The sequence below is a fragment of the Heteronotia binoei genome, chromosome 16, assembly GCF_032191835.1.
Source record: "Heteronotia binoei isolate CCM8104 ecotype False Entrance Well chromosome 16, APGP_CSIRO_Hbin_v1, whole genome shotgun sequence".
NCBI lineage: Eukaryota > Metazoa > Chordata > Lepidosauria > Squamata > Gekkonidae > Heteronotia > Heteronotia binoei.
In genome coordinates, this window is record NC_083238.1 from 22657912 (window position 1) to 22683932 (window position 26021).

Genomic DNA, 26021 nt, shown 5'->3' on the forward strand with positions numbered 1-26021 from the left:
TAGTATAAGCTGCATCTGGGAATAATACAACTGTTAATCAAAATTCCCCTTTCTGCAATTATGACTGTGTGCATAGAAGGGTGCTTAAAGTGGGGGCACGGAGGTAACTGAAATGTCTTTATTCAACTTGTATTTCTGCCTCTAGGACTTCATAGGCTTTAAAATACATAGAAGGTTGTAGAGGTTCAGATGGTTTTAGAGGTTTCTGTGGCGGATAAGGAAATCACTATTTTTCCATTGTTTCTTTAGAGCCTACCTACAGAAAGAAAAATTATATCTGGGCCTTGATTAGGATAGTAAGTGGGCTATGAAATCTGTCCTGAGCCATTAAAAAAAACTGCTAATTAGCCTGACCGAATTACTTGTTTATATACTGGTTGTAATTAATATGCAGCCAACTTTCATTTACAATGCTACCCGCTAAGCAAATATTTAGCATACTCAAGGTGCCATTTGAAGAACTGCTGTTTTATCTGTGCACAGACACAAAACACACAATTTACTGTAAGCCAGTGAACAGTTCTCAGAAGGCTTATTTCAGTGGTTTTCCTGAATCCAACTATGTGCTACTACTGACCTGTTGTATTCTCAAAAATACTAGTGCTCATAGAAGACAAAGCTTTATTTAACTATTAAAAGTATTAAAATGCTTATAAAAATACACATGGAATTTACAGAGTCAACAATGATGGCTTTCTCCTATCTGAATACAGACATAACTGACATTCAGTTACAAAGTTCATTAGATACACATTTGCAGAGTACACAGGACTTCAGGAATGAAGTGTAGCTCACAGGTTTTAATATCTGAATGCCACACTGTTTCAGAGACTGATAACAGCATCGTAAGAGGACCAGATGCCTGTACGACGGCGGCTGCTTCGGCATCTTTGTCCATGCACCACTTGTGACAGGTGATGTGAACTGATGTGGAAGGGACAAGCCCACTGACTCATTAGATGGTTCTAATCAAACATTAAAAGACAATTCAAGAACAAATAATCTCTGTCTGCTTGTCCTTTCCCCAGACCATTTGTTACTGTAAAACCAGTTGCAGTTTTGAATTGGAACACCTGCCCTTTCACGTGTGTAACTTGCTTTAAATAAGATCAGTATTGTAACTTGTAATGAAGAATTGCTGTTCACGCACCTTTGTATGTGGAAGAGGTCTCCCCCCGCTTTTGTAATCGGGGCAAATCCAAAAGGACTTCTGTACTTTAGTGGATTGGAGCTACCATGAACAACAGACAAGACCCTGCTGATTTCAAGCTCTTCAGAGCAAGTGATGTCAGTGGGAAGTGATGGGCCGTGGCAGCGCTGGGAACGGATGGACAGAAGTGTGAACGGGAGCAGGGCAAGCAGCACAGCAGCAGCAGCAGTGAGAAGAAAAGGGAAGCAGAATGGCAGAAAGGTCCTGGTGAGTGAAGGACAGTGAGGTGGGCAGAGTAGAAAGAATGGTGGGGAGGGGGATAGATGGGGGAAATGGTGAACAGGGAGGCAGCGTAACAGGCAAGTGAGCAAGAGCCTCCCTCCCTGTGAAGTGAGGTACAGGACTGTATGCTGAGGGCAGGTGTTAGTCCTGAGGGAGCTGAGGGTGAGCTAGCAAGGGGAAGGATTAGATTGCTCTTCCTCGGTGAACCCTGCATGTTCCTGTTTGTGTGTGTGTGTGTGTGTGTGTATTGCAATAGGACGGGTGCATCAGGTTCTGTCCCCTCACCCAGTATAATCACAAACCATTTCTGCTGGATTCCTGGCCTGATGAAGTGTGCTTAAGAGCACACGAAAGCGTACGTTGTAAATAAAAATTGGTTGGTCTTAAAGGTGCAACTTGACTCCTGCTTTGTTCAACTGCTTCAGACCGATACGGCTGCCCGCTTGGATAATTTCCTGCAGCGGCCCTTTTATATGCAGGGAATGGCTTCCTGTGAGAAAGTACAACTCATTTCATGAAAACAAGCGCGCAGTATTGCATACAGAAGATGCTTAGACTAATACGGGTCACTCTTTTACACTTTCTTGTAGAACTGCTCTCAGGATCATCCTGTTGTTCCTTTATATTGTTCTGTCTTTATAAATTAATGCAGTTTAGGCCGTATATTCATTTTCCTCGTCTATGAGAATCATTTCATCATTACATGGTACTTGCCTGGAGAAATTGTTTGTCATAAATGTAGCAGAAGAAACCTTCCTTTGGTACAGGAACCAAAGAGACGCTGCAGATACTGCTACAATAACTGTTGAAGTTATTACTAAGATTGTTGTCCAGGTTTTATCTGAAACAAAAGAGTTATTCTATCAAAAAGGTGCATGAATTGTGTCCTCCGGGCATTATTCTGTTACAGTTTAAAAGCACATTTAGCATCTTCCATCAGACAAGCTATATAACATCAGCAATCACTGGATCTTTTTTCCTCTCAGCTTGATTTCTATTAACATTTGACAGCCTTTTCCATTCTACAGGCTACTGTGGAAGATGAAGGTAGAGCTTAGTGCCCACATTGCTGAACAGCTCAGTTAACTTTTAACCAATTTCCCATAATACGGGTATTTCTGAGAATGGGAAACTGTTTCTGATGTGCCAGATCAGAAAGCCCGGTGAGGCCAATAACATTTTATGGTGCTTTTATTTTATTGTGTTTCCTCCACATTATCTTGTACCAGCACCATGGGCAAGAAGCTGCAAGCTCTCTACCGAGCAGTCTCCAAGCATGACGTGTCTGTCTGTATCAGATTTTCCTTCTAACTGCTGGCCTTTTTGGACCCTGTTAACAATGGCTTGGCCTGGATAGCCCAGGCTAGACCAATAGCCCTAGATCTCAGCTGTTAGGCAGGATCAGCCTCGGTCAATATTTGGATGGGAGACCACCAAGGAATAGCAGGGTTGTGACGCAGAGCCCGGCAGGTTTGCCTTGAAAACCACCAGGAGTCGCCATAAGTCAGATGTGACTGGATGATCAAAAAACAAAAACAAAACTGCACCAAAATAGGACAAAGTTTCAAAAAAAAAAAAAATCAGCACCAAAACAGGACAACATTTCTGTCAAGAAAAGGCTTTCTGGCTGCAGCCAATTCATAGGCTGCTACTGACTTCTGATAACTAATATTAGAGAAATTGGCCTACAATACCTACCAAAGTCCACTAAATAGGACCAATGACATATCTAGAGAGAGAGCATACATAGTAACATGAGTGAACATGTCTGGTTTTATTCAAAAAGTTGGCCGTCCAATGATTTATTATTTCTTTACAGCTGCTGTTGAACATATTAACTTCAGAGTCATTGCGTGAGCGAAGTCATGCCTGGAATTTCAGCTGAGGTGATAACTCCCACCTGATCAAGGCCCAAGAGCCAGTTCATGCTCCAAACTGTAACTGGCGCGGAACTTGTAAAATAGCAGGCCTTCTCGATGTTAACAGAAAGAGCCCCTGTGGAAGAACTGGGTCCCCAAGGCACATACTAAACTGTGCGCTTCCCATTCATAATTGGTAGGCTGCATGTGTGCTTTGGTATCCTGTGAGATGTAGGAAAGGATCCGGTAGGAGGTCTCTTCTCAAACGTTACAGCTGGGTGAGAGCAGCCATGTTGGTCTGAAGCAGCAGAACAAAGTCGGAGTCCAGTGGCGCCTTTAAGACCAACAAAGTTTTATTCAAGGTTTGAGCTTCCGAGCGCATGCACACTTCCTCAGATACCGAGTGTACATGAAAGCTCATACCTTGAATAAAACTTTGTCGGTCTCAAAGGTGCCATTAGACTCTTAACTTTTAACAGAACCGTGACACTGAGTACATTTCCCCAGCATGCAGTCTAATTGCTGAAAAGTTCATTCAAAAGTTCATTCAGTCTAACTGCTGTGTGATGCTTCTAAATAAATTTGCGTAGGCTTCAGGTGTAGATTCACAGTGCTGAATTGCAAGGGAATGGCTGCTGTTTTCTTGTGGCCATCATTCAAGAAAAAAAAACTCAGTAACCTGAAGAAACACTATTGTCTCGAAGCTCAATTATGAACAGGATGTAAACAATGAAAAAAAAAAAACCACCCAAATATTGTCCTATTGCTGTGTTATAGAAATAGCTCACAACTGGACTGGTTGTCCGCACGGGAAAACACAGACGTTACCAACTGCCATAGAGTGATGACAGCGTAGTATCTCATGATGGGTAGAGGCAGCCTGAAAGGAAAAGGCAGAGTGTACTCACCTGGTAAATATTTCTTGTCATATCCAGCTAGAAACACACATGAAGAAAAGGAAAGGAAAGACAACATTAATGTATATTCGTAGTTAACACTATAAGCTCAAACAGATATCACGTTGAGATCCAATTATTTGTCAGCAGGAGGATGTGACCTTTGCCCGTCCCCCCTCCTGTGTCCCCCTCCCCCAGCAGTCCTTTCCAACCTTGCGAAAGTTCTTTTTTGGGATTGTGAGACCTGCATGGAGTCACATGCACTCTGATAGGGAGGCTGCCATGGGGAGAGGGGAGGGGACAAAACGGCTCATTCTTTAGTTAGCAGAGCAGTGCTGATAGACGAGACAGGAGGGCAATTTCACCCCCTTTCTTCTCCCAACTGCAGCCTTTTGACCGGTGTGTGGCTATTCTCTAATGTGGGTCCTTTTTTGCAGCATGCTGTCTTTTGTAGACATGTTATAATGCTGGTGTAGTTACAGGAATAAACCACCTTTTCAAAGACTCTCCTCAAATACATCTTTATCATTTATATTATTTTCATTCCTGAAAGTTGTTGTTGTTTTTTTGTGACTACTAAATCCCTAATACGGAGCTCATACCACTGCAGACTCATGTATAAGCAGGATTTCAGCAGACACCAGCTCTCCGTGTACAATCAGACTATATGAAGCGGTCTCTGCATTGAAGGCGTTGGGAAGTTCTTGTGCATGCAGAAGTCCTGCATACCTGTCAAAGCTCTTTTCTCTTCAAGGAGCTGAAATCAGTAAGACTTAATTGCATGCAGCAGAATGTGCGCAGAATCATTTATAACTTTGTAATGATTGGTCCAGTTAAGAAATGTATGGACCTTAAGAAGAAGACTGCAGATTTATACCCCACCATTTTCTCTAAATCAGAGACTCAAAGCAGCTTAAAATCTCCTAAATCTTCTCCCCCCACAACAGACACCCTGTGAGGTGGGTGGGGCTGAGAGGGCTCTCACAGCAGTTGCCCTTTCAAGGACAACTTCCTGCAATAGCTATGGCTAACCCAAGGCCATTCCAGCAGGTGCAAGTGGGGAATCAAACCCAGTTCTCCCAGATAAGAGTCAGCACACTTAACCACTACACCAAACTGGCTCTCTTTAAGAAATGAAGTAGCATCCTTATAGTCTAACCAGCCATTTTTGCAGATAGGAAACCCCACTGGTTTTCCAAAAGTTTCTTCCATAACTAATCACCTCCTTAGAAACTGTGAAGTAAGGTTGCAAATGTAATTCCTGATACTGGCATGCTCCCTGCCCAAACAATGTAAAAAAAGGATTCGTAAAGCCCTGGCAATTTTGTGGCTTGCTTGATCCTGTTCACATCTTTTAACATGAAATATGTCACTGTTTATTCTTGGAAATGCCTACCACTTATCTGAATAAAAAGCTAGATGAATTAGATTATGTTTTGATTGCAGGGCGTGGTTTCATTTAACTGTTTCTCATTAACTTTCAATACACATTATTTGAACTGAAATACTAAAGAGAACTATAAAATATAAAAAGGAGCTACAAGAGAGGGAAAATTGTATTTCCTCTTCCCTTTGTTTCCCCTCTTGCTGCTTACTCATTTTCCTTTCTCCCTCTCCTTGTCATTGTCTCCAACTTTACCCTTCTCTCTGTTTGTATATGTATACATTTCCTCCCCACCCATCTCCCTGCTACCTCTTTGCCTAGTTTCTCCATCTCCTACCTACTCTTGCTATGTCCTTTTCTTTTTCCAACTGTGTTTTCTCTCCTGCACTCCCAGCAGGTAATGTTGGCCCAGTTGTACATATTTTTGATCTATATAGTCTGCGTCTGTGTGGGATCCTTCATGGCAATTAGATACAAGATACACTCAATATATATATTTGAAGAAAAGCCTTAAAGAATATCATATCCACAGTAATCCAATGGTTAATTGCCTCCAAAGCATTTGCATGTAAACCCTTTGAGTACCTATGAAATCTAGTCATTCTTAGCACCAGGCAGGCACGACTCTTACGTACAGGTGGCTTCACAGAGGATCTTAGTTAGTGGGAGATGTTCACAGCTTGTTTTTTTCCATCCACCTGATGTAGTGTTCATCGTGGCACAAGTGTCCAGGAGTTCACTGCTACTTTCTTCCTCCATCCAGTTTGTAAAATTCACTTTAGAGTCATCATACCATTTGAAAACATCATCTGTAATAACAAGTTGGACAAAAGCTATGCGTTTTTTTTGTTTTAATTTTAAAAAATGATGTACTTGTGTTCAAAAGAAGGTCTAATCTAAATATACATTTTAACTCCTTGGCAACTCAAACATCACGCTGCAACTAGCTGGTGTGGCAAAGCCATGCAAACTATGCTCACATTGGCATGAATAATCCAGCAGCAGATATGGCACCGTAATAAGCTAATGGCACCATCATCGTGTCCCACCAAAGGAGCACGTATCATTGTGTATGATATCTCTTCATTGTACGTATCTCCTGCCTTCTTTCGTTATAGCCTTCAAGGCAGCTTCCATAGGATTCCCAGGAGATCTCTTATCCACGCATTGACTGGACTGTTGGGTGCACAGCTTCAGCAAGGTTCTCATATGTGCCCTCCAACAACCACTGGGACATACCATTACAGGAAACTCTTAAGAGTTACTTTTGCCCCATACTGGAAATAATTCCTGGTTCTGCTAAAAGGACTCCACTCTTCAGCTGCAGAACATATGATTAAGAACATAACATAAGAGAAGCCATGTTAGATCAGGCCAATGGCCCATCCAGTCCAACACTCTGTGAGCGTTTTCACACTTACCTTAGGCCAGAGCGACGTCCCTCTTCACCGCGCAGCGTCTGCACGGTTTTCACACTAATTGCTCTGCAGCACCTGGAAGAGCCGCAAAGTCCCGCGGCTTTTGCGTCGCAAATGTAATCCGCCAAAAACCAGTTTACATTTGCGACGCAAAAGCCGCAGGACTTTGCGGCTCTTCCAGGTGCTGCGTTGCAATTAGTGTGAAAACTGTGCAGACGCTGCGCGGTGAAGAGGGACGTCGCTCCGGCTTAAGGTAAGTGCGAAAATGCCCTTCGTCACATAAGAACATAAGAGAAGCCCTGTTGGATCAGGCCAATGGCCCATCCAGTCCAACACTCTGCGTCACATAAGAACATAAGAGAAGCCCTGTTGGATCAGGCCAATGGCCCATCCAGTCCAACACTCTGCGTCACATAAGAACATAAGAGAAGCCCTGTTGGATCAGGCCAGTGGCCCATCCAGTCCAACACTCTGCGTCACATAAGAACATAAGAGAAGCCCTGTTGGATCAGGCCAGTGGCCCATCCAGTCCAACACACTGTGTCACATAACAACATAAGAGAAGCCCTGTTGGATCAGGCCAATGGCCCATCCAGTCCAACACTCTGCGTCACATAAGAACATAAGAGAAGCCCTGTTGGATCAGGCCAATGGCCCATCCAGTCCAACACTCTGCGTCACATAAGAACATAAGAGAAGCCCTGTTGGATCAGGCCAGTGGCCCATCCAGTCCAACACTCTGCGTCACATAAGAACATAAGAGAAGCCCTGTTGGATCAGGCCAGTGGCCCCTCCAGTCCAACACTCTGTGTCACATAAGAACATAAGAGAAGCCCTGTTGGATCAGGCCAATGGCCCATCCAGTCCAACACTCTGCGTCACATAAGAACATAAGAGAAGCCCTGTTGGATCAGGCCAGTGGCCCATCCAGTCCAACACTCTGCGTCACATAAGAACATAAGAGAAGCCCTGTTGGATCAGGCCAGTGGCCCATCCAGTCCAACACTCTGCGTCACATAAGAACATAAGAGAAGCCCTGTTGGATCAGGCCAATGGCCCATCCAGTCCAACACTCTGTGTCACATAAGAACATAAGAGAAGCCCTGTTGGATCAGGCCAGTGGCCCATCCAGTCCAACACTCTGCGTCACATAAGAACATAAGAGAAGCCCTGTTGGATCAGGCCAGTGGCCCATCCAGTCCAACACTCTGCGTCACATAAGAACATAAGAGAAGCCCTGCTGGATCAGGCCAGTGGCCCATCCAGTCCAACACTCTGTGTCACACAGTGGCAAATTTATATACACACACAAACACACAGTGGCTAATAGCCACTAACAGCCACTGATTAGCATGCAGAAGGCCCCAAGGTCAAGTAGCAGACATCAGAAACCTTGGAAAACTGCCTCCAGTCACAGCAGGCAATGCTGATCTAGCTGGATTCACATCCTGATTCAGTATGAGACGACTGGATATGATTTAGATGGAGTCACCAGTCTTTTCTCTAATTACTTCTCAGTAATGCAAAATACCTTGAGCCATGAAGTCCCCACCCCACACGACTACCGCATTTTGTTATGTCCTTGAAAGGAAGCATGGAATAACCAGGACAACTGAAATGAAACTATCCACTAAGCAGCACAGAGAAAAATCCTATGAAATAAAAACTATTTTTTTTTTAAAGAAAAGCCAAGTGCAGATTTTATGGTAATCTTTTCCTGGATCTTCTAGGGCAGGGGTGGGGAACCTTTTTTCTGCCAAGGGCCATATGGATATTTATAACATCATTTGTGGGCCATAAAAAAATATCAACTTAAAAAACAGTGCTCCGTCGAGGGAGAACGATTCAGGCCAGCAAAATTAATGCAAATAATTGTTTTTCTATTTGAAGTCATGTGGGGAGAGCCTAATCTGGCACACACAGACAAACGGCCCGCCGCCCTAGGCAAATGCATAGGTCCAGAGCTTTTTTGTAGAAAAAGCTCAGCAGGAACTCAGTAGCATATTAGATCAAATCCCCTAATATTAGGCCACACCATCTGGGATAATCAATTGCAAACTGAACTGTGACAGTAACATTTCCAGGCCCTGCAGCAATTCTGACCGGCCAGCCAGGCCCCAGGGAGCCTGCCGCACAGTACATCTGGGGCCTGTGATCCCTGCCTGGCCCTGGGGAGGCTGCTGCACAGTGTGGCTGGGCCCCACGTTCCTCGCTGGCCAGCCAAGCCCCAGTGAGGCTGCCACATGGCAATCTATCTGTCCAGCAATCCCCAAGGGCCATACCAAGTGACCTTGAGGGCCGTATATGGCCCTAGGGACAGAGGTTCCCCACCCCTCTTCTAGGGGATACATGAGGTACTCTGCAGCACCCAGAAAGCTATCAATAGCTCATGAGCAGCCTATTGGAGACCCCAATCTAGATTTTTCCGGCAACAGGTTGTTATCCCATTTCCCCACCCCTGATCAATCCAATAGCAGTGGCCGTTCCTTATTCCTTTGCTTTGTGTATGTCCTTGTAATCTGGGGTTTTTTTGCTTCTCAAAGATTCTCCTTTCAAGCTCAGGAAGCTTGAACATAAGAACGTAAGAGAAGCCATGTTGGATCAGGCCAGTGGTCCATCCAGTCCCACACTCTGTCACACAGAAACAAAAAACAGGTGCCACCTGGAGGTCCACCAGTGGGGTCAGGCCACTAGAAGCCCTTCCACTGTTGCCCTCCAAGAATACACAGCATCATTTGCCCCAGACAAAGAGTTCCATCTATACCTTGTGCCTAATAGCCACTGATGGACCTCTGCTCCATATGTTTATTTGGTCCCCTCTTGAAGCTCTCTATGCTTGTAGCTGCCACCACGTCCTGTGGCAGTGAATCCCATGTGTTAATCACTCTTGTTTTCAATACATTTGGAAAACTTGAAAATACTCAGACAGAGAGACAGAGGGCATCTTTCCACGAGGAAGTTGTTCTTAACGGACACACGTTCCCAACAGAATTTAGACTGAGGCCCAACCCATACCTGTTACCAGAATATGAATCACTTACCATCGGTATCAAAAAACATGCCCAATGAAATATAATCAGGACCATGCCACTGAGTCTGGAAGGTTTTCAAGATAAAAGTATTTTCCTCTTTATTATTTATGCTAATAATATCGGCTCCAGAGGCTGCAAAGGGAAGACAAAAAAACATAAAATTCCAGCACTGTTGTCAGATATTCGTTTAAAAACAAACTGAACACAAAGAGAGCTTGTGTAGGCACTGTATGTGTTTGCCGTCATCAAACTATGCTTATGTGCACCACTTGCCACTGAGGCATAATCTTGTAGTCAGTTATGCACGGTTAAATCCTCCTGCTTTCTGGGGGAATTATGCACACATAACCAGCTACAGGCGGGCAGCCTAGGTATAAAGACACTAAACGCATTCACTTAGGAGTATATCCCACTGGGATGAGCAGATATCCGTAGCGACTGTGAGAGCTGCACACCGAGCCTGATTTCGAACTGCACAGCAGAACAGCAATAAAGCTTTCCACAGAACATTTGGACAACCTATAATTGGGCTAGATCAGTGGTTTATAAACGGTTTTGTGGGGAACCCTGGGGTTCCTTGGAGGTTTCCTGAAGAGACAAAATCAGCAGTGAGGAGAAGCTTGCCTGAAAACCAGCTTGCCTGTCCACTACCAATCCTACTCCACATCTTGCAGTTGCAGAGGAGTATTCAGTGTTTCTTAAGTTTATTTCACTGATCATGTGAAGCAACAATGAGCTAGAATAGTGGTCCAGATGAACTGATCCTATAACATGCCAGAAAATCTTCTGTAACACTTTTTTTGGGGGGGGGGAGGAGGGGATGTCCCCAGAGCATGCTCAGATGTTCCTCAGCAGACAAATCAATCTCAAAAGCACTGGCAGTAAGAAGTTTGGAAACGACTGGCTTAAATTATTAAATAGCAATGGTATCCACTCTCCTTTCCCTGAGTGTGACCGAAGACATAAGAGTATAGCTTGCTAAAACCAGTGTAACCAAAAGATTTTGCAGCGGTCTTGTACATTATCAGGAAGACAGAATGGGCTCAAATGAAGCAGATCATACCCTGAAGCTTCAAACAAAAGGTAAATACAGTTCCTGACCATCTTACCTTCCTGATCAGCATAATGCACTAGGCTTGCCAGCTCTGGCTTAGGAAATATCTGGAGATTCTGGGGAGGGGAGAGACCACCTTTAAAAGTAGCCATTTTCTCCACAAGAACTGATCCCTATTGTCTGGAGACTAGGCCCGGAGCCAGGGCTCCTGGCACCCTAGGCCCCTGCCCCCCCACCCACGGCTGCAAGGGGGAGTGCAGCAAGGGAGGCTACAATCACCTCTCCATACACCATGCTCCGCCCTGCCACACTCATCTTCTCCGGGTCTCTGCTTTGGGGAAGGCAGACTCTGAGAAGCACATGCGCCACTGCAGCCCACACTGACCTGCTGCTCTTGCCTTCCCGAGAGCGGCGGCGTGGCATGGGCGTTCCAAGGTGTGCACGGTGGGGTCAGCCTGCCCCTGTGGCCAGGTGACACCCTCGGCAACCATCTCTCCGGCCTACTTGGACATGCCAGCCCTGCTTGAGACCAAGCTGTAATTCCAAGATCTCCAGCCGCTACTTGAAGGCTGAGAAACTATTTTCGCTAAGATCAAGTGTAGTATCTGGGGACTGCACATGGTCAGCCTTTTGGCTAAGATCAGGTGTGGTTTCTGGGTGCTACACTTGCTCCTTATTATTCACTTTCTCCTCTAACCTCTGCATCATGCATGGTAACTGGGAGCCAATGCATGATCTTATTATTCACTTTCTTATTATTCTTGCCTTTAAAGCAACAAACATTCTCTAAATAAAGTCAGTCTGTTCTTATCAGTTTACTACTTGAAGGTTTGAAACCCTAAAATGCATTTATAAATACCATATAACTATCATAATTACAAACCGTAACTGCGATGTGAAAATAACCCAGCCCTTCTTGACACATCGCAAAAGTCTGTACGTCTCACAAGCGAATCAGAAAGGGGCAGCGTTAGCGGAAGACAGAACAGTTGCATTACCTTTGCAGAACTCTCTGGCATCATCGATGCCCTCCAGCGTTGCTTGAAGTAAGGCATAGCAGCTCCTTCCAAATGAAATCCAAGAGGAAGAAGGACATACTGCGTAGGAAAGAGAATTATAATCCCTACAAGAAATTACAATTCTCTGTGTGTGTAAAGCACCAAGTTCCTGCTGACTTATGGCAACCTCACTGGGTTTTCTAAGGTAAGAGATGAACAGAGGTGGCTTGTCATTGCCTGCCTCTGTGTAGCGACCCTGGAATTCCTTGGTGGTCTCCCATTCAAATACTAACTAGGCGTGACCCTGCTTAGCTTCTGAGTTCTGATGAGACTGGGAGAGCCTGGGTCAACCAGGTCAGGTTAATTACACCTCCACTGATTAGTAACAACAATGCTGTTTATATAGGCATCTCCAAAGCACTGGAAGTCAAAACCAAAGGGATTCAGGAGATAAAATACAATGCAATAAGCACTCCAGATATTTATACAAAATGATTATTGTTCAGTAAGTTGCACTCTCACAAGAGTTGGACACTCTAAATTTAATCTGAAATTAATGGCAGGGGGGGGTTGATCAAAATGTTATGTGTGTGCTTTTACTTTGGGTCTTGGACAGTAATCTGTGCCCAAAACATTTATTCTCAGGTTTTCTTTTCCTGATGAGACAAAATCAGTTTGGTGTAGTGGTTAAGTGTGCGGACTCTTATCTGGGAGAACCGGGTTCGATTCCCCACTCCTCCACTTGCACCTGCTGGAATGGCCTTGGGTCAGCCATAGCTCTGGCAGAGGTTGTCGTTGAAAGGGCAGCTGTTGTGAGAGTCCTCTCAGCCCCACCCACCTCACAGGGTGTCTGTTGTGGGAGAGGAAGTTAAAGGAGATTGTGAGCCACTCTGAGATTCAGAGTGGAGGACAGGATATAAATCCAATATCATCATCATCTTTTTTCTTAACAAGAGTATTTTTCAATGCAAATGAGTAAGTATTCATTTAATACACATACATATCAGATAAAATTTAGGTATACATCAAAACACATGTCATTCCTTCCACGCAGATGTACAATGCACTTTATTCATTTCCAGGCCAGTATGTAAAGTATAGGATTGCAACCTTGAAAGTTTGTTTAATTGGAGGGAGCACCATTGAATTCTATGGGACTTTCTAATCACTGTGCTTTAGAAATGTAGCCTTATTTTCTCATTCTTAAACTAAAGTCTTTCACTTGTCCCTCTACACAGAACAAATTATTTCTGGGCACTGGCTGCTTTTGCTCAAAGCATACATTGAATCAAAATTGTGTGCCACACTTTTCAGTCTGGGAGTGGACTACTATTAGAAAGAATACCAGAGAAACAATGGGAGAATGACTTGTTAATATGTTCCATGCTAGGGTTGCCAAGTCCAATTTAAGAAATATCTGGGGACTTTGGGGTGGAGCCAGGAGACTTTGGGGGTGGAGCCAGGAGACATTAGGGGTGGAGCCAAGATCAAGGCTGTGACAAGCATAATTGAACTCCAAAGGGAGTGCATTTAAAGGGACGGCACACCTTTTTAATGCCTTCCTTCCATAGGAAATAATGAAGGATAGGGGCACCTTCTTTTGGGGCTCATAGAATTGGACCCCCTGGTCCAATCTTTTTGAAACTTGGGGGGTATTTTGGGGAGAGGCACTAGCTGCTATACTGAAAATTTGGTGCCTCTACCCCAAAAAACAGCCCCTCCCCCAGAGCCCCAGATACCCGTGGATCAATTCTCCATGATTTTCTATGGGAATAAATCTCCATAGGGAATAACAGAGTTCCCAGCAGACATTTCCCTCCCCTCCCCCCCCCCGCTTTCTGATGACCCTGAAGTGGGGGGAGGGCCTCCAAACCCGGGGGGGATCCCCTGCCCCCACCTGGGGATTGGCAACCCTATTCCATGCTCACCAAAAATTATCATCTGGACCAGGGCTGACATGTCTTAAATTAAATTTAGAAATAAAAAAACTGTAGCGGTGTAACAGTTCAGGCATTTCATCTTTTCTGGTTACCTATCAACACGACAGTCAAAAACAGAAGTGAAAAGTCTCAATCCCCAACGATTTGCCAGAATTGCAAAAGCGGTGCCTCTCAGAAGAAAATCAGTCAGTTTGGCAGTGAAAATGCATTCTCAGCTCAGCTGAGTCACTCCTCATTAAAACCACAAAACTTAAAGGGAAGCACAAATCAAATGCTTTCGTTTGGTTTTCTGTTTTGTTTTGCTTCTCCAAGTCAAATGTTTTAGGAAAAGTCTGTGAAAACTCACATATACTTCTTTAAATCAGTTTTAGCGCCATGAATAGAAACAATAGCCACTGGCAGAAACTTACCTCTGCCAATTAGTGCTGACTGAAACAAATTTTCCCTACTGTAAATACAGCTTATTTATTGATTTGTTTAGAATATTTCTATGCTACCTCTTCAGAGTCCTGCGCAAAGTGGCTTACAATTAAAACGAAGTAACAAAAAGCCAATAAAAACAAGCCATTGGACATAAACAGCATAAAAATGATCCATGAAATATAAGCAGACCATTAAAAAAACTGGTAATGTAAAACCCCTATTTAAAAGTCTGGGGTAAAAGATGTGTTTTGGCCTGGCATCTAAATGAAGCTAAAGTACACACCAAGTGAGCTTTTAGGGGGAGGGCATTCCAGAGGTAAGGTGCCACCACAGAAAATGCCCTATTTCTAGTCACCACCTGTCTAGGCTTGCCAGCCCCCAGGTCCTGGTGGGGGATCTCTTGGGTTTTCAGGCTCCTTCCCACCTCCAGCCAGTGGGCCAGCAGAGGAAGCCCCACCCAAACAGTCACCATGTGCCTTTAAAATTCAGCAGGCTTAGAAGATTGGTAACTGCTTGTGTTTTGGAAGGTGTGTGTGCCTTTAAAACTCAGCAGGACAAAAGCTGCACAGGGAGGGCAAACACCAGATGCAAAGACCTCTATCCGTCAACAAAAAGGAGGACTTTGAGACATGTGAAATGGCCTCTGGTTTGCAGTCTAACAATCCTGCTTATATAGCAACATGGCACTTTATTTATACTTCTATTCAGTGCAGTTTTAAAATGGCTTTTACATTTTGTCTGGAATACTTTTCTTTATTTCTTACAGTATATATTGGGAATTCTTCTAATGTTAAAATATAATATGTTAAGATTGTAAGTACCAGAAAGCCATTTTTCAGCACAAAGAGATTGGAGAGGGGGGGGGAGGAGAAGAGATTTTAATAATGCCAATTAAAATATGTACATTTTACGATTCGGTAGAAATTAAACTTGAAAATATATCTAATTTAGTGCTAAAGACTAAAAGACAATTCTATCTATACTGGCTTTTTTTTGTTTACACCCCCAAAGTGTGCCTCTGCTTTAAATGCAGAAGGCCCCAGGTTCAATCCCTGACATCGCCAGTTACAAAGAACAGGCAGTAGGTGATGTTAAAGATCTGAGTTTCAATAGCCACTGACCAAATATCTTGTACTCCACTGGGAAAACAAAGACGGACAGCATATGTTCAGGGCAACAAACAGGTGGGCGTAGCTAATGCACATTAAAAATATAACTTGAAGTATCACAAACATTTTATATTTTTGAAAAAAGCTATCATGAAGGTAGAATGCCAACAGGGGGGGCGGGGGCTTTCCAGTGTTTTGCACTGAGTGTCACATGCATGACTATCTGCCCACAGGACAGAAGTCTTGGGTGTGTGCTCGATGCAAGGAGCTCCTGGTCCTCAGGGAACGAGTTCATACCCTTGAGGCTGAGAAGACTGACCTGGAGAAGCAGAGACAGTCAAGACACTCAGAGAATACTCTCGGGGACATATTAGATGAGCCCCACTCTGAACGTGGCAGCCCCATTGCTGCCAGGGAGCATGAGGGTCGAGAGGGAACAGGGCACCGTGCTGAGGATAAGGGGAATGCGCCCTCAGAAGGGACTGCTTCTTTACTCAGAAGGGACTGCTTCTTCAGTTGGTGAGCGGGTATCCTTTCGCACCAAGGAACCATCCCTGGGCAGGGAGAAAGGGGGGGGGGCGGTCTTGGTAGTTGGTGATTCGATCCTTAGGCAAGTAGACAGCTGGGTAGCAAAACCGCATACTGACCATATGGTGACTTGCCTGCCTGGTGTGAAGGTAGCAGACATTACGCGTGTAGTAGATAGGCTGATAGACAGTGCTGGGAGGAGCCAGTGGTCGTGGTGCATGTTGACACCAACGATGTGGGGAAATGCAGTCGTGAGGTCCTGGAGGAAAAATTTAGGCTGCTAGGCGGGAGACTTAAGGCCAGGACCTCCAAAGTAGCCTTCTCAGAAGTGCTACCTGTTCCACGTGCAGGGCTGGAGGGACAGGCACAAATTAGAAGTCTCAATGTGTGGATGAGACGATGGTGTAGGGAAGAAGGGTTTAAGGTTGTTAGGCACTGGGATGCTTTCTGGAACAAGCGGGAGCTGTACAAAAGAGACGGTCTCCGCTTGTCCCCAGATGGAACCAAGCTGCTGGCACTTAAAATCAAAAAGGTGGCAGAGCAGTTTTTAAACTAAATCTTGGGGGAAACCCGACAGGAGATGAAATGTCTCTGGTTCGGGAGGACTCATCTCAAAGGGATGAAGGGTTAGCTGTTTCTTTTCTACCGGGTAATGGATCAGAGTTGTCCACTGAGCTGGTGACAAACAGTACGGCGTGTCTGCCAAAGCCCCTGTTGCCCCTATACTTTATCAGGGACAGTGGCTGAAAACTCTGATGTTGTTTGTTCCATATGGGTATTTGTGTAGGCCTGAATCTGAAAAAAGAACCGGGTGGGGGGGAACCAACAGGAAAACACTAGCAAGGCTTTGCTGTCTACTGTAGCAGTGCAATTTCACACAACATTTTAAAAACTGCTCCTTAAAATGCATCTTCTCACAATAGAGTTAACAACAGGGCAGGAGAAAGAGGGTGGCGCTTGGCCTCTTATTCCTACAAATATTTTAACTGAGGTATAAACTGTCAGTAATGACTCAGGCCTTTATGAGCTGCAGAAATCAGCAGCTGAAGCTTTACATAGCGTGGAGCTAATGATTTATCACCTGTTAATTGCTGAAGATCAAACATGTTCAAATTATGCTACAGGACCAGTTCAAAACATGCTTTCCAGTTAGCGCTGGTAATCTTCCATATTTCTGTGGAGTCTGCACTATGCCTATCAACAAAGGACTGCAGTTAGGAACACACCAGATCTTCAGACGTAGTGTTATGTACATTCACACTAGCTGTGCCCCCCCCTTGTTTTAAAAAATAAATGATCACCTGTGCTTGCTCTAATTGAACTCACCTTTGTGAGCCCGCTTTGGTGGGGTAGGGCGGGATATAAATCAAATAAAATGAAAAACGATTAACAATTTCATAATTAGACTGTGATTCTGAAAATGTACACATCACATTTATGAGCTATAAAAACTGGACTGTATATATGCTCCCACTCAACATCTAGATTTGAGAATTCATGTGAATGTGTCTTACGAAACTGAATTTCAGGCTTTTGCCATGTATCTGGAGGCTTTGTTTGTTTTGCATCATGTTTCCTAACAGCACTACACTGGCCAAATGGACTTCAAACAAAATGACTTCCCAGCATAATGCAACTTCCTTATCCCCTTATGGAGAAAAAAAACCCCCAGGAAATTAATTTGCCCATGATCTATTTGATTTGATTTCTAGAATGATGAAGCCTGGAAAAAAAAACCATAATGAGATCACATGCCACATTTTAACATTCATTAGCTTATCAGTGTTAACTCCAGGCGGTGCTCATCTTTGGCCAGATGAATGAGATCTATTACCTCCTCCCCCCAGGAAACAGTTGCTGGTAGTCTGACCTATGAAACCATGGGTTTCTTTTTAAAAAATATTCCTTTATACTGACCATAATAAAAGTTTTCAAAAGGCTATCAAGTGACAAAATTACAGATATATTATTCTACATTAAAAGTATTAAACATACATACGCTACCCTCCCTTTGCAATGGGCCTGCTTTGCCCTCAAAGGAGAAAAATCAATGGAGTGGAATAAGATTACAGAACAAGGCTAATTTATCTATTGACTATATGTGATAATAGATCCTAGAGGTCTAGTAAGAGTTTGAGCAGACATCTTTTGATAAGAGTTCAGAGGAAACAAAACACACAGCAGAAATTATCCATTGTTTCTGTGATATTTTGATCCAACGACCTTGTTGCTGCTTAACCCCCCCCCCCCCCCACACACACACACATTCCATGGGCAGTTCTTATACCAATAACGGTGAATTTGAACTCATACTTCATGGGCACTACCTGATTTCTAATGGCAGGGGTGCCAGCATTCAATGGGGAAGGGAATTTACCCTAAAAAAAAAGGAGGAAGGGGAATATGATTATGAATAATTACTCATTACACGCTGCATTTGCTTAAAGATGCACATTATTTTTCAGTTACTGAGCAGATTACCATACCGTTCACAGTGGCAGGTGAGGCAAATACCCAGCAGGCAAAGCCCCCCCCCCCCCAAAAAAAAAAAAGACTGGGAATATTTTAACTGTTGAATTTTTGCCTGGCATGCAACTATTACAGCCAAGAGTCTTATCATGAAACTGGGGGTGGGACGAGAGATATATTGCGGCGACACAAAACTGTATAATAATTAACGATTAGGGTTCCCAATCCCCAGGTGGGGGCAGGGGATCCCCCGGTTTGGAGACCCTCCCCCAGCTTCAGGGTCATCCGAAAGTGGGGGGGAGGGGAGGGGAATGTCTGCTGGGAACTCTATTATTCCCTATGGAGACTTATTCCCATAGGAAATAATAGATAATTGATTCGTGGGTATCTGGGGCTCTGGGGAGGCTGTTTTTTGAGGTAGAGGCAGCAAATTTTCAGTATAGCATCCAGCACCTCTCCCCAAAATAATTCCCAAGTTTCAAAAGGATTGGAACAGGGGGTCCAATTCTATGAGCCCCAAAAGAAGGTGCCCCTATCTTTCATTATTTCCTATGGAAGGAAGGCATTTAAAAAGTTGTGCAGTCCCTTTAAATGTGATGGCCAGAACTCCCTTTGGAGTCAATTACGCTTGTCACACCCTTGCTCCTGGCTCCACCCCCACGGTCTCCTGGCTCCACCCCCAAAGTCCCCAGATACTTCTTGAATTGGACTTGGCAACCCTAATTACGATGTAAACCCACACACACACACACACGCACAGATTCTAGGGCAGAACCCTGGCTCTAATTAAGGCTGCAGTCCTAGGAATGCTTCCTTGGTGGGAGTAAGCCTTCTCAAATCAGTGAACGGAGCAAGCAATGCGTACTTCAGACTCTAATGCTAACTCCTTGCCTGCAGTACACAGCCACTCCCTATGTTCCAAGGCGGCGGGGAGAGAGAGAGAGGCGGGCACGGTCCCGTCTCAGAAGGGGCGCTTGTTTGCAACGCGGGGAGGGAGCCGAGGTGCCAAAGGGGCAGAAAGAGAGGCCACCAGCCAGGCACTCCCCGGACTGGCGGAGACACCCCCCTCCCGGGGGGGGGAAGGAGGAGCTGCCTTACCGTCTGCTCCCAGGGAGGGCAACGCAGCAGCCAGCAGAAGGCCGCCCATGAGGCAGGAGGAAGGGGCCCAAGGGCCGCCCATGGCCCAAATAGGCTTCGCGTGGGCCGCTAACGCGTCTTCTTAGGACTCGGCAGCCGCCAGCAGCTTTCAGACGCCACCCACTGTCGGCTAGTTGGGAGGTGGGGGGGGGGTGGCCTGGAGGGGGCTGGGCAAGCCCTGGCCTTTAATGACAGCTTTAAAAGGCTTTTGAAGGCAGAAGAGAAAGTTGAGCAAAGCTCCGTGAGAGTCCCTGGGTGCAAGGAGAGAAAGGAAAGCTGGAAGGCGCTGCAATTGCAGGATAGGGTCAGGGTCCTTGTTTCTGAACCTTTCACAGCTGTGGCAAGCAGACATTCAGATCGTGTTGCCGGTGGGGCCTGGAGAGCTGCTTTTATAACTGGTCTCCAGCTGGCAGAGAACAACTTCCCGGGAGAAAATGGTTGCTTTGAAGGGCATTGTACCATGCTGAGGCCACCTTCTTTCCTCAAACCCAGCCTTCTTCCTGGGTCCACCCCCAAAGTCTCTGGGTATTTTCCAATCCAGACCTGGCAACCTTCCATAGTGTGCTGAGGAGAGAACATCAGAAGAGTCCTACTGGATCAGACCACACAGTGGTCCATCCAATCCAATGTCTAGTTTTGAAGAAGATATTGGATTTATATCCCGCCCTTCTCCCTGAATCAAGAGACTCAGAGCGGCTCACAATCTCCTTTACCTTCCTCCCCCACAACAGACACCCTGTGAGGTGGGTGGGGCTGGGAGGACTCTCACAGCAGCTGCCCTTTCAAGGACAACCTCTGCCAGAGCTATGGCTGACCCAAGCAGGTGCAAGTGGAGGAGTGGGGAATCAAATCCGGTTCTCCCAGATAAGAGTCTGCACACTTAACCACTACAGCAAACTGGCTCTCTAGTCTTGTTTCACACTGCACCAACCAGTGTTGGCAGTCCCCAGGTAGGGCCTGGAGATGTCCTGGAATTACAACTCAGTTTCCAGACCACAGACATAAGTTCTCCTGAAGAAAATGCAGCTTCCCAAAGCAGATACTATGGTGTATCGTAAATTTCTAGGTGAAACCCCTCCCACAATTCCCCCATCTGCAGGCTCCTCCCCCAAATCTCCAGGAAATTCCCAGGCCATGGTTGGCGACCCTATGGGGTCAACAAACGGGGGGGTTGTCTGATGTTGCCTCCTGGCATAATTCAGAATTTTACTGCCCTGGATGTGAAGGTTTTATTTAGTCACTGAGACTAGTAACCATCCATTGAGGAACACACACACCAGTACAAAAATTATCACGTGCACCTGCGGAGATCAGGAGATGGCTCAGTAAGCACACATAAACACCTTTTTGAGAAAAAACTAAAGATTTCAATCTGTCAAAGTAATTATCCAAGTGTCGTTTGGCTGAAGGGCTGATTCAGAGCCGGCTCCGGTGAGCTTCTGACTGCTTAGTAGCTAGTTGAAAGCCCAGAACCTCCGGAAGCATGTACAGGATTCTGCTTTTGGAACATTACTACAAACATCGTTTTTCTCGTGGCTGCCAGAAATGAGCCCTGTCCATAATGCAGGATACAAATGTAGTATTAGAATACAATATAGGCAGCATTGTCAAAAACTGACCCAGTAACTATCACATAAAGAATTATTGGCCTAGCCAATTTGAAAGTGAGATGGTATGTAAGATGAATAAACGAGAGCTGTACTTGGATACGCAATGAAGGAAGTGGTCATGTGAGTGCTTTATCCTGAGTCTAAGTCATTGGTTTGTTTTTTTTTAAGAGTACATGGTGCTATTTTACTATTGTAAAGGTCAGCAATAAGAAAGTGTAATGTTAAAAGTACTGAAGAACAGATTATGTGTATATTTTATGTTGTAAAATGTTACATATTTTATGTAAGACCTGTTGTGAAGGAAAATACAATAGGCTCCAGAAAGAGGCTCTGGGCAAGTATCCCCCCACTCTTACTGTCTTTTCACCCACCGGACTAGTGAAGGCATTCACTCCCCCCCACCTCAAGCAGAGCTGATCTCTGCCATCTGGAGAGCAGTTGTAATTCTAAGTGATCTCCAGCCCTCACCTGCAGATTGCAGCAGTGGTTCCCTGGTTTGGAGGGTGGAGTCTATGGCATTGTACCTGTCTGAGGTCCCACCCTTTTTCAAACCCACCATCATCTCTCAAATCTCCAGGCTACGAACACAAGTCTTTATTGGCATATATCAGATTATAAACAGGCAAAAAAGAGAGACAGAAATAACAAAATAAACCAGTCATGTACAGCAATACATTGGACAATTGATCCTTGATTACCAGGAATTTCACACTGGCTGTCCTAGGGGGGCTGCTGCTGAGCAAGCAGCCAGACCTAGTTAAGTCATGCCAGTCAGGTCGTGAGCAGAGCTTAGGACTGCAGTACTGGAGCTTTTAACACTCTGCGCCACGGGGCTCTTCCTATGTTTGTTAGGTATATTTAAAATACATTGCTCCTTAACACGCACACTCACACTCAGGGCTTGCTTTGAGCAAGAACACAATTCCGGTTGGCTTGGCATCAGGGGTGTGTGGCCTAATATGCAAATTAGTTCCTGCTAGGCTTGTTCTTCAAAAAGAGCCTTCACTCACACACACATTGGCCAGCAGAGGGTATCAGTGTTGTACCACTAGTATAGAGCATGTGACACCTTTTCAGTGGGCACAATCAAGCCAAATGTTTTGATTATTTTTGTTACCTTTTCATAAATGAGATTTAAAGGTGTGTGACGGCATTATCCTCTATGGCCCTGATCCATTTTTTGTCGTGTGCAAAATTAGTTTAATATTTTCCCCGTTTTGTGCCGTGCTTTCAAATAATTATGAATTGTAAGAGGATTAAAGTTGCAAAGATTCAAACACATACAGTACATACCCAGGAGGAGGAGAGCAAGGAGGCAGGATAATTTATTTGCAGAATGCTATCAGTTATCACCATTACAACAGAAGTAACAAAAGAAGTGCCAGACTCTCACACTTCATTCTTATTTCTGGGTAGTATATGAACCAGCCCACAGTGAATAAGGCCTACCTCTACCCATTATACAAGGCTGATTATTACAGAGCCTTGTGTCACTTGCTTTACAAACGGGTTATTTGTGCTGCAGGCATTGATGTGAGGCGCACCTGCTCTCTTAGTGGCACATTAAAGCCTGGACTGCATAGGCTAGATGAAATAACACATGAATTACTCAGCCCCGGACAAGGGAGATTAGAGTGACCTTCTCGGACCTGTATAATTCTGTTATTTGTATTACAGGCCCTGTAAATAGTTTAATTACGCGGAACAACCTATATCAGTATTTTTTTTTCTCCACTAAACAAGATCAGTGATTTACTAGATCTGAAGAAGGAAATCATTTTAGGGGCAAGCTGCTTGAGGAATTAGATTTAGAAAAATGAAAACAAGAAGGAATTGCAGAATCCAGCTGATATTAAGCACTGGTTTCCTGAAGAGACTAAAGCAGTCGACATCAATAGGACTTAAGGCTACAATCCTAGGGCAGAACAAGGTCAATAGATAGTGGAACCTTGCCTTGGAGTGCTTGCTGCTTCCAGAGGTTTGGAAAGCAAGAGGATGTAGGATGAAAAGTAATGAATGATCTCTTCCTTTTGCTTCCTCTGCCCCCAGTGATTCTTTTCCCTGTTGAGTTCTGATACAGGAAATAAGCCCAAAGGCTTACAGGAAATAAGCCCAAAGGCTGATACAGGAAATAAGCCCAAAGGGGGGGGGGATGAACATACTTTTACATTCATTGGTGTACAAGGGCTGACTCCTGTTTCTTTTATGCAAATGAAGAATTGGATTTATACCTCACCTTTCACACACAGTCTCAGAGCAGCATACAATCTCCTTCCCTTCCTTTCCCCACAACAGACACCCTGTGAAGTAGGCGGGGTTGAGAGAACAGCTCTGAGGGAACTGTGACTAAGGTTGCCAATCTCCAGTTGGCGACAGGGGATCTCCCAGTTTGGAGGCCCTCCCCTGCTTCAGAGTCACCAGAAAGTGGGGGGGGGGGATGGAAATGTCTGCTGGGCACTCCATTATTCCCTATGGAGACCAATTCCCATAGGGTATAATGGAGATTTGATCTGTGGGTATCTGGGCTCTGGGAGGGCTGTGTTTTGAGGAAGAGGCACCAAATTTCCAGCATAGCACCCAGTACCTCTCCTCAAAACATCTTCCAAGTTTCAAAAAGATTGAACCAGGGGGTTCAATTTTATGAGCCCCCAAAGAAGGTGCTCACAGCTTTGTGCGCTGGTCAAGAACATCTGAAGGCACCATGACATAGACTGAGGGCTATGTAGGGTTGCCAGTCCCTAGTTGGAGGCAGAGGATCTTCCAGTTTGGTGCCCCCCCCCCTGCTTCAGGGTTATCAGAAACGGGGGATGGGTTTTGAATGTCTGTTGGGCACTCCATTATACTCTATGAAGACTGATTCCCGTAGGATATAATGGAGAATTGATCTGTGGGTATCTGGGGGACTGTTTTTTGAAGTAGAGGCACCACATTTTTAGCATAGCATTCAGTACTTCTCCTCAGAAGAACCCCCAGGTTTCCAAAAAACTGGACCAGGGGCTCCAATTTTATGAGCCCCCAAAGGTGCCCCACTCCACTCCCAGTCTCCTGGCTCCACCCCCAAAGTCCCCGGGTATTTATTGAATTAGACCTGGCATCCCTAACTGTGACTGACCTAGTCACCCAGATGGCTGAACGTGGAGCAGTGGGCAATCAAACCCCGCTGCTCTTAACCACTACACCAAACTGACTCTCCTTTTATGCTGGTTTAGAGGTTGCTTTTAAAATACTATTGACAGCTTCTATCGTTTTAGCCCGTTTCTGTTTAGAGTGTTTTCCCCCAATTACAATATCAAATATTGCTCTCATTTGAATTTGCGCTCCACTCCTTCAGAGGATACTAGGGTTGCCAACTGTCAAGTGGGGACTGGAGAACTCCCACTATTACAAATGATCTCCAGCCAACAGAGATCAGTTCCACTGGAGAAAATGGCTGCTCTGGAGTGTACCTTGCAAAGGTAAATCTCCAGGTATTTTCCACTCTAGAGCTGGCAGTCTTACAGGATACAGAATTTGAAGTCATGTACCTTTGGGATCTCATGTGATAATTGGGTGTGTCCATTAGAAATATATGAATGCAGTAGAAAGCCTCACAATCAGACTTTAAAATCCCACCATTAATTTATACAATTTGATTCTAAATGTGGCCATGATGTCAATCTGTTTGTTAATGATTATGAGTATTTGAATCTTCTTGGTAAAAAGGCAGATGAATGTTGAAATTATATTGTACAGAACCATCAAGGACAGCTGTTAATAAACTGTTGTTGGAATACTGCCTGTTGTATAGTCATATTGCCCTTCCGCTTTTGCCTCAAAATTCTAGGTTTTCTTCCTGCCTGTTCAAAGAATTAAATGGCTTTGCTAATGAATTCTTAATATGTATTCAATAGATGAACCTTTTAGTTAGACAGATAAAAGGTTTGAAACTTTTATCGCTATCCACTAGTAGAGAATGTAAGGTGTGCAATTGGATTAAGAGAGAATATCTGTGATATCAGATGTGGGAAGTGAGTTGAATTCAAGGAATTCTAGTTTTTGGAGAACTAAGGTGTAACAAGCACATCTAAATTATTTGATATGTGAAGCTGCCTTGAATAAACCATGACATTTCTGTCACATCACGAAGCACCAGGTTTAGTCAGTTATTCAGCTGTCTTCTTAGCAACCTGAATCAATACATTTAGTAAAAAAAAGCATTCTGCAATAACATGATTTCTTAAGCACATGTAGGATCTTTTTTAGTGGCTTAAAATAGCTTGAGACAGACCTCTACATTAGGTAAAGAAATGGTAAGTTGTAATTGGTGACCCACAAGAATTCTTCCACATCTGGGCTTCTCCTCTGCAAGTCTGAAATAGCACACTTTTCTGTGACCAAACAGGTATTGTGGTAGACATCTTGAATTAGTTTCAGGTGGGTAGCCATGCTGGTCAGTAACAGCAAAGCAAAATTAAAGTGAGGGAGGCCCTTAGAGACCAACAAAAATTTCCAGGGTACAAGGGTTGGTGTACAAGCTTCACAATATGGCCTTATTATAAGAGGCATAGATTTCTTCTGTATTGATTCCTTCATCACCAGAGAAAGGAAATGAAGACATCCTCCTTCAGCAGTGGCAAAAGAAGAGCTGACTGAGGGAGCTCTTCCCCCTTTTATAGGAGTTGAAGGTGGGAAAGAAACCACATGCCATCAGAAGCTTATTCATGGCAGGCCTATACACATACTCCATTCCAAT

General features: G+C 44.5%; 1 protein-coding gene across 1 annotated transcript; it reads right to left on the bottom strand.

Annotated features, from left to right (window-relative positions):
• Positions 1 to 606: 606 nt before the first annotated feature.
• On the bottom strand, positions 607 to 19811 carry CD302 (CD302 molecule). Its single transcript, XM_060256884.1, has 6 exons — positions 19641 to 19811; positions 12074 to 12172; positions 10031 to 10153; positions 6207 to 6380; positions 4200 to 4226; positions 607 to 2273 (listed from the first exon to the last, which is right to left on the bottom strand). Exons 1-6 carry the CDS (start codon positions 19720 to 19722, stop codon positions 2086 to 2088), a joined length of 693 nt encoding a protein of 230 aa, XP_060112867.1. The 5' UTR covers positions 19723 to 19811; the 3' UTR covers positions 607 to 2085.
• Between the last annotated feature and the right edge of the window lie 6210 nt (positions 19812 to 26021).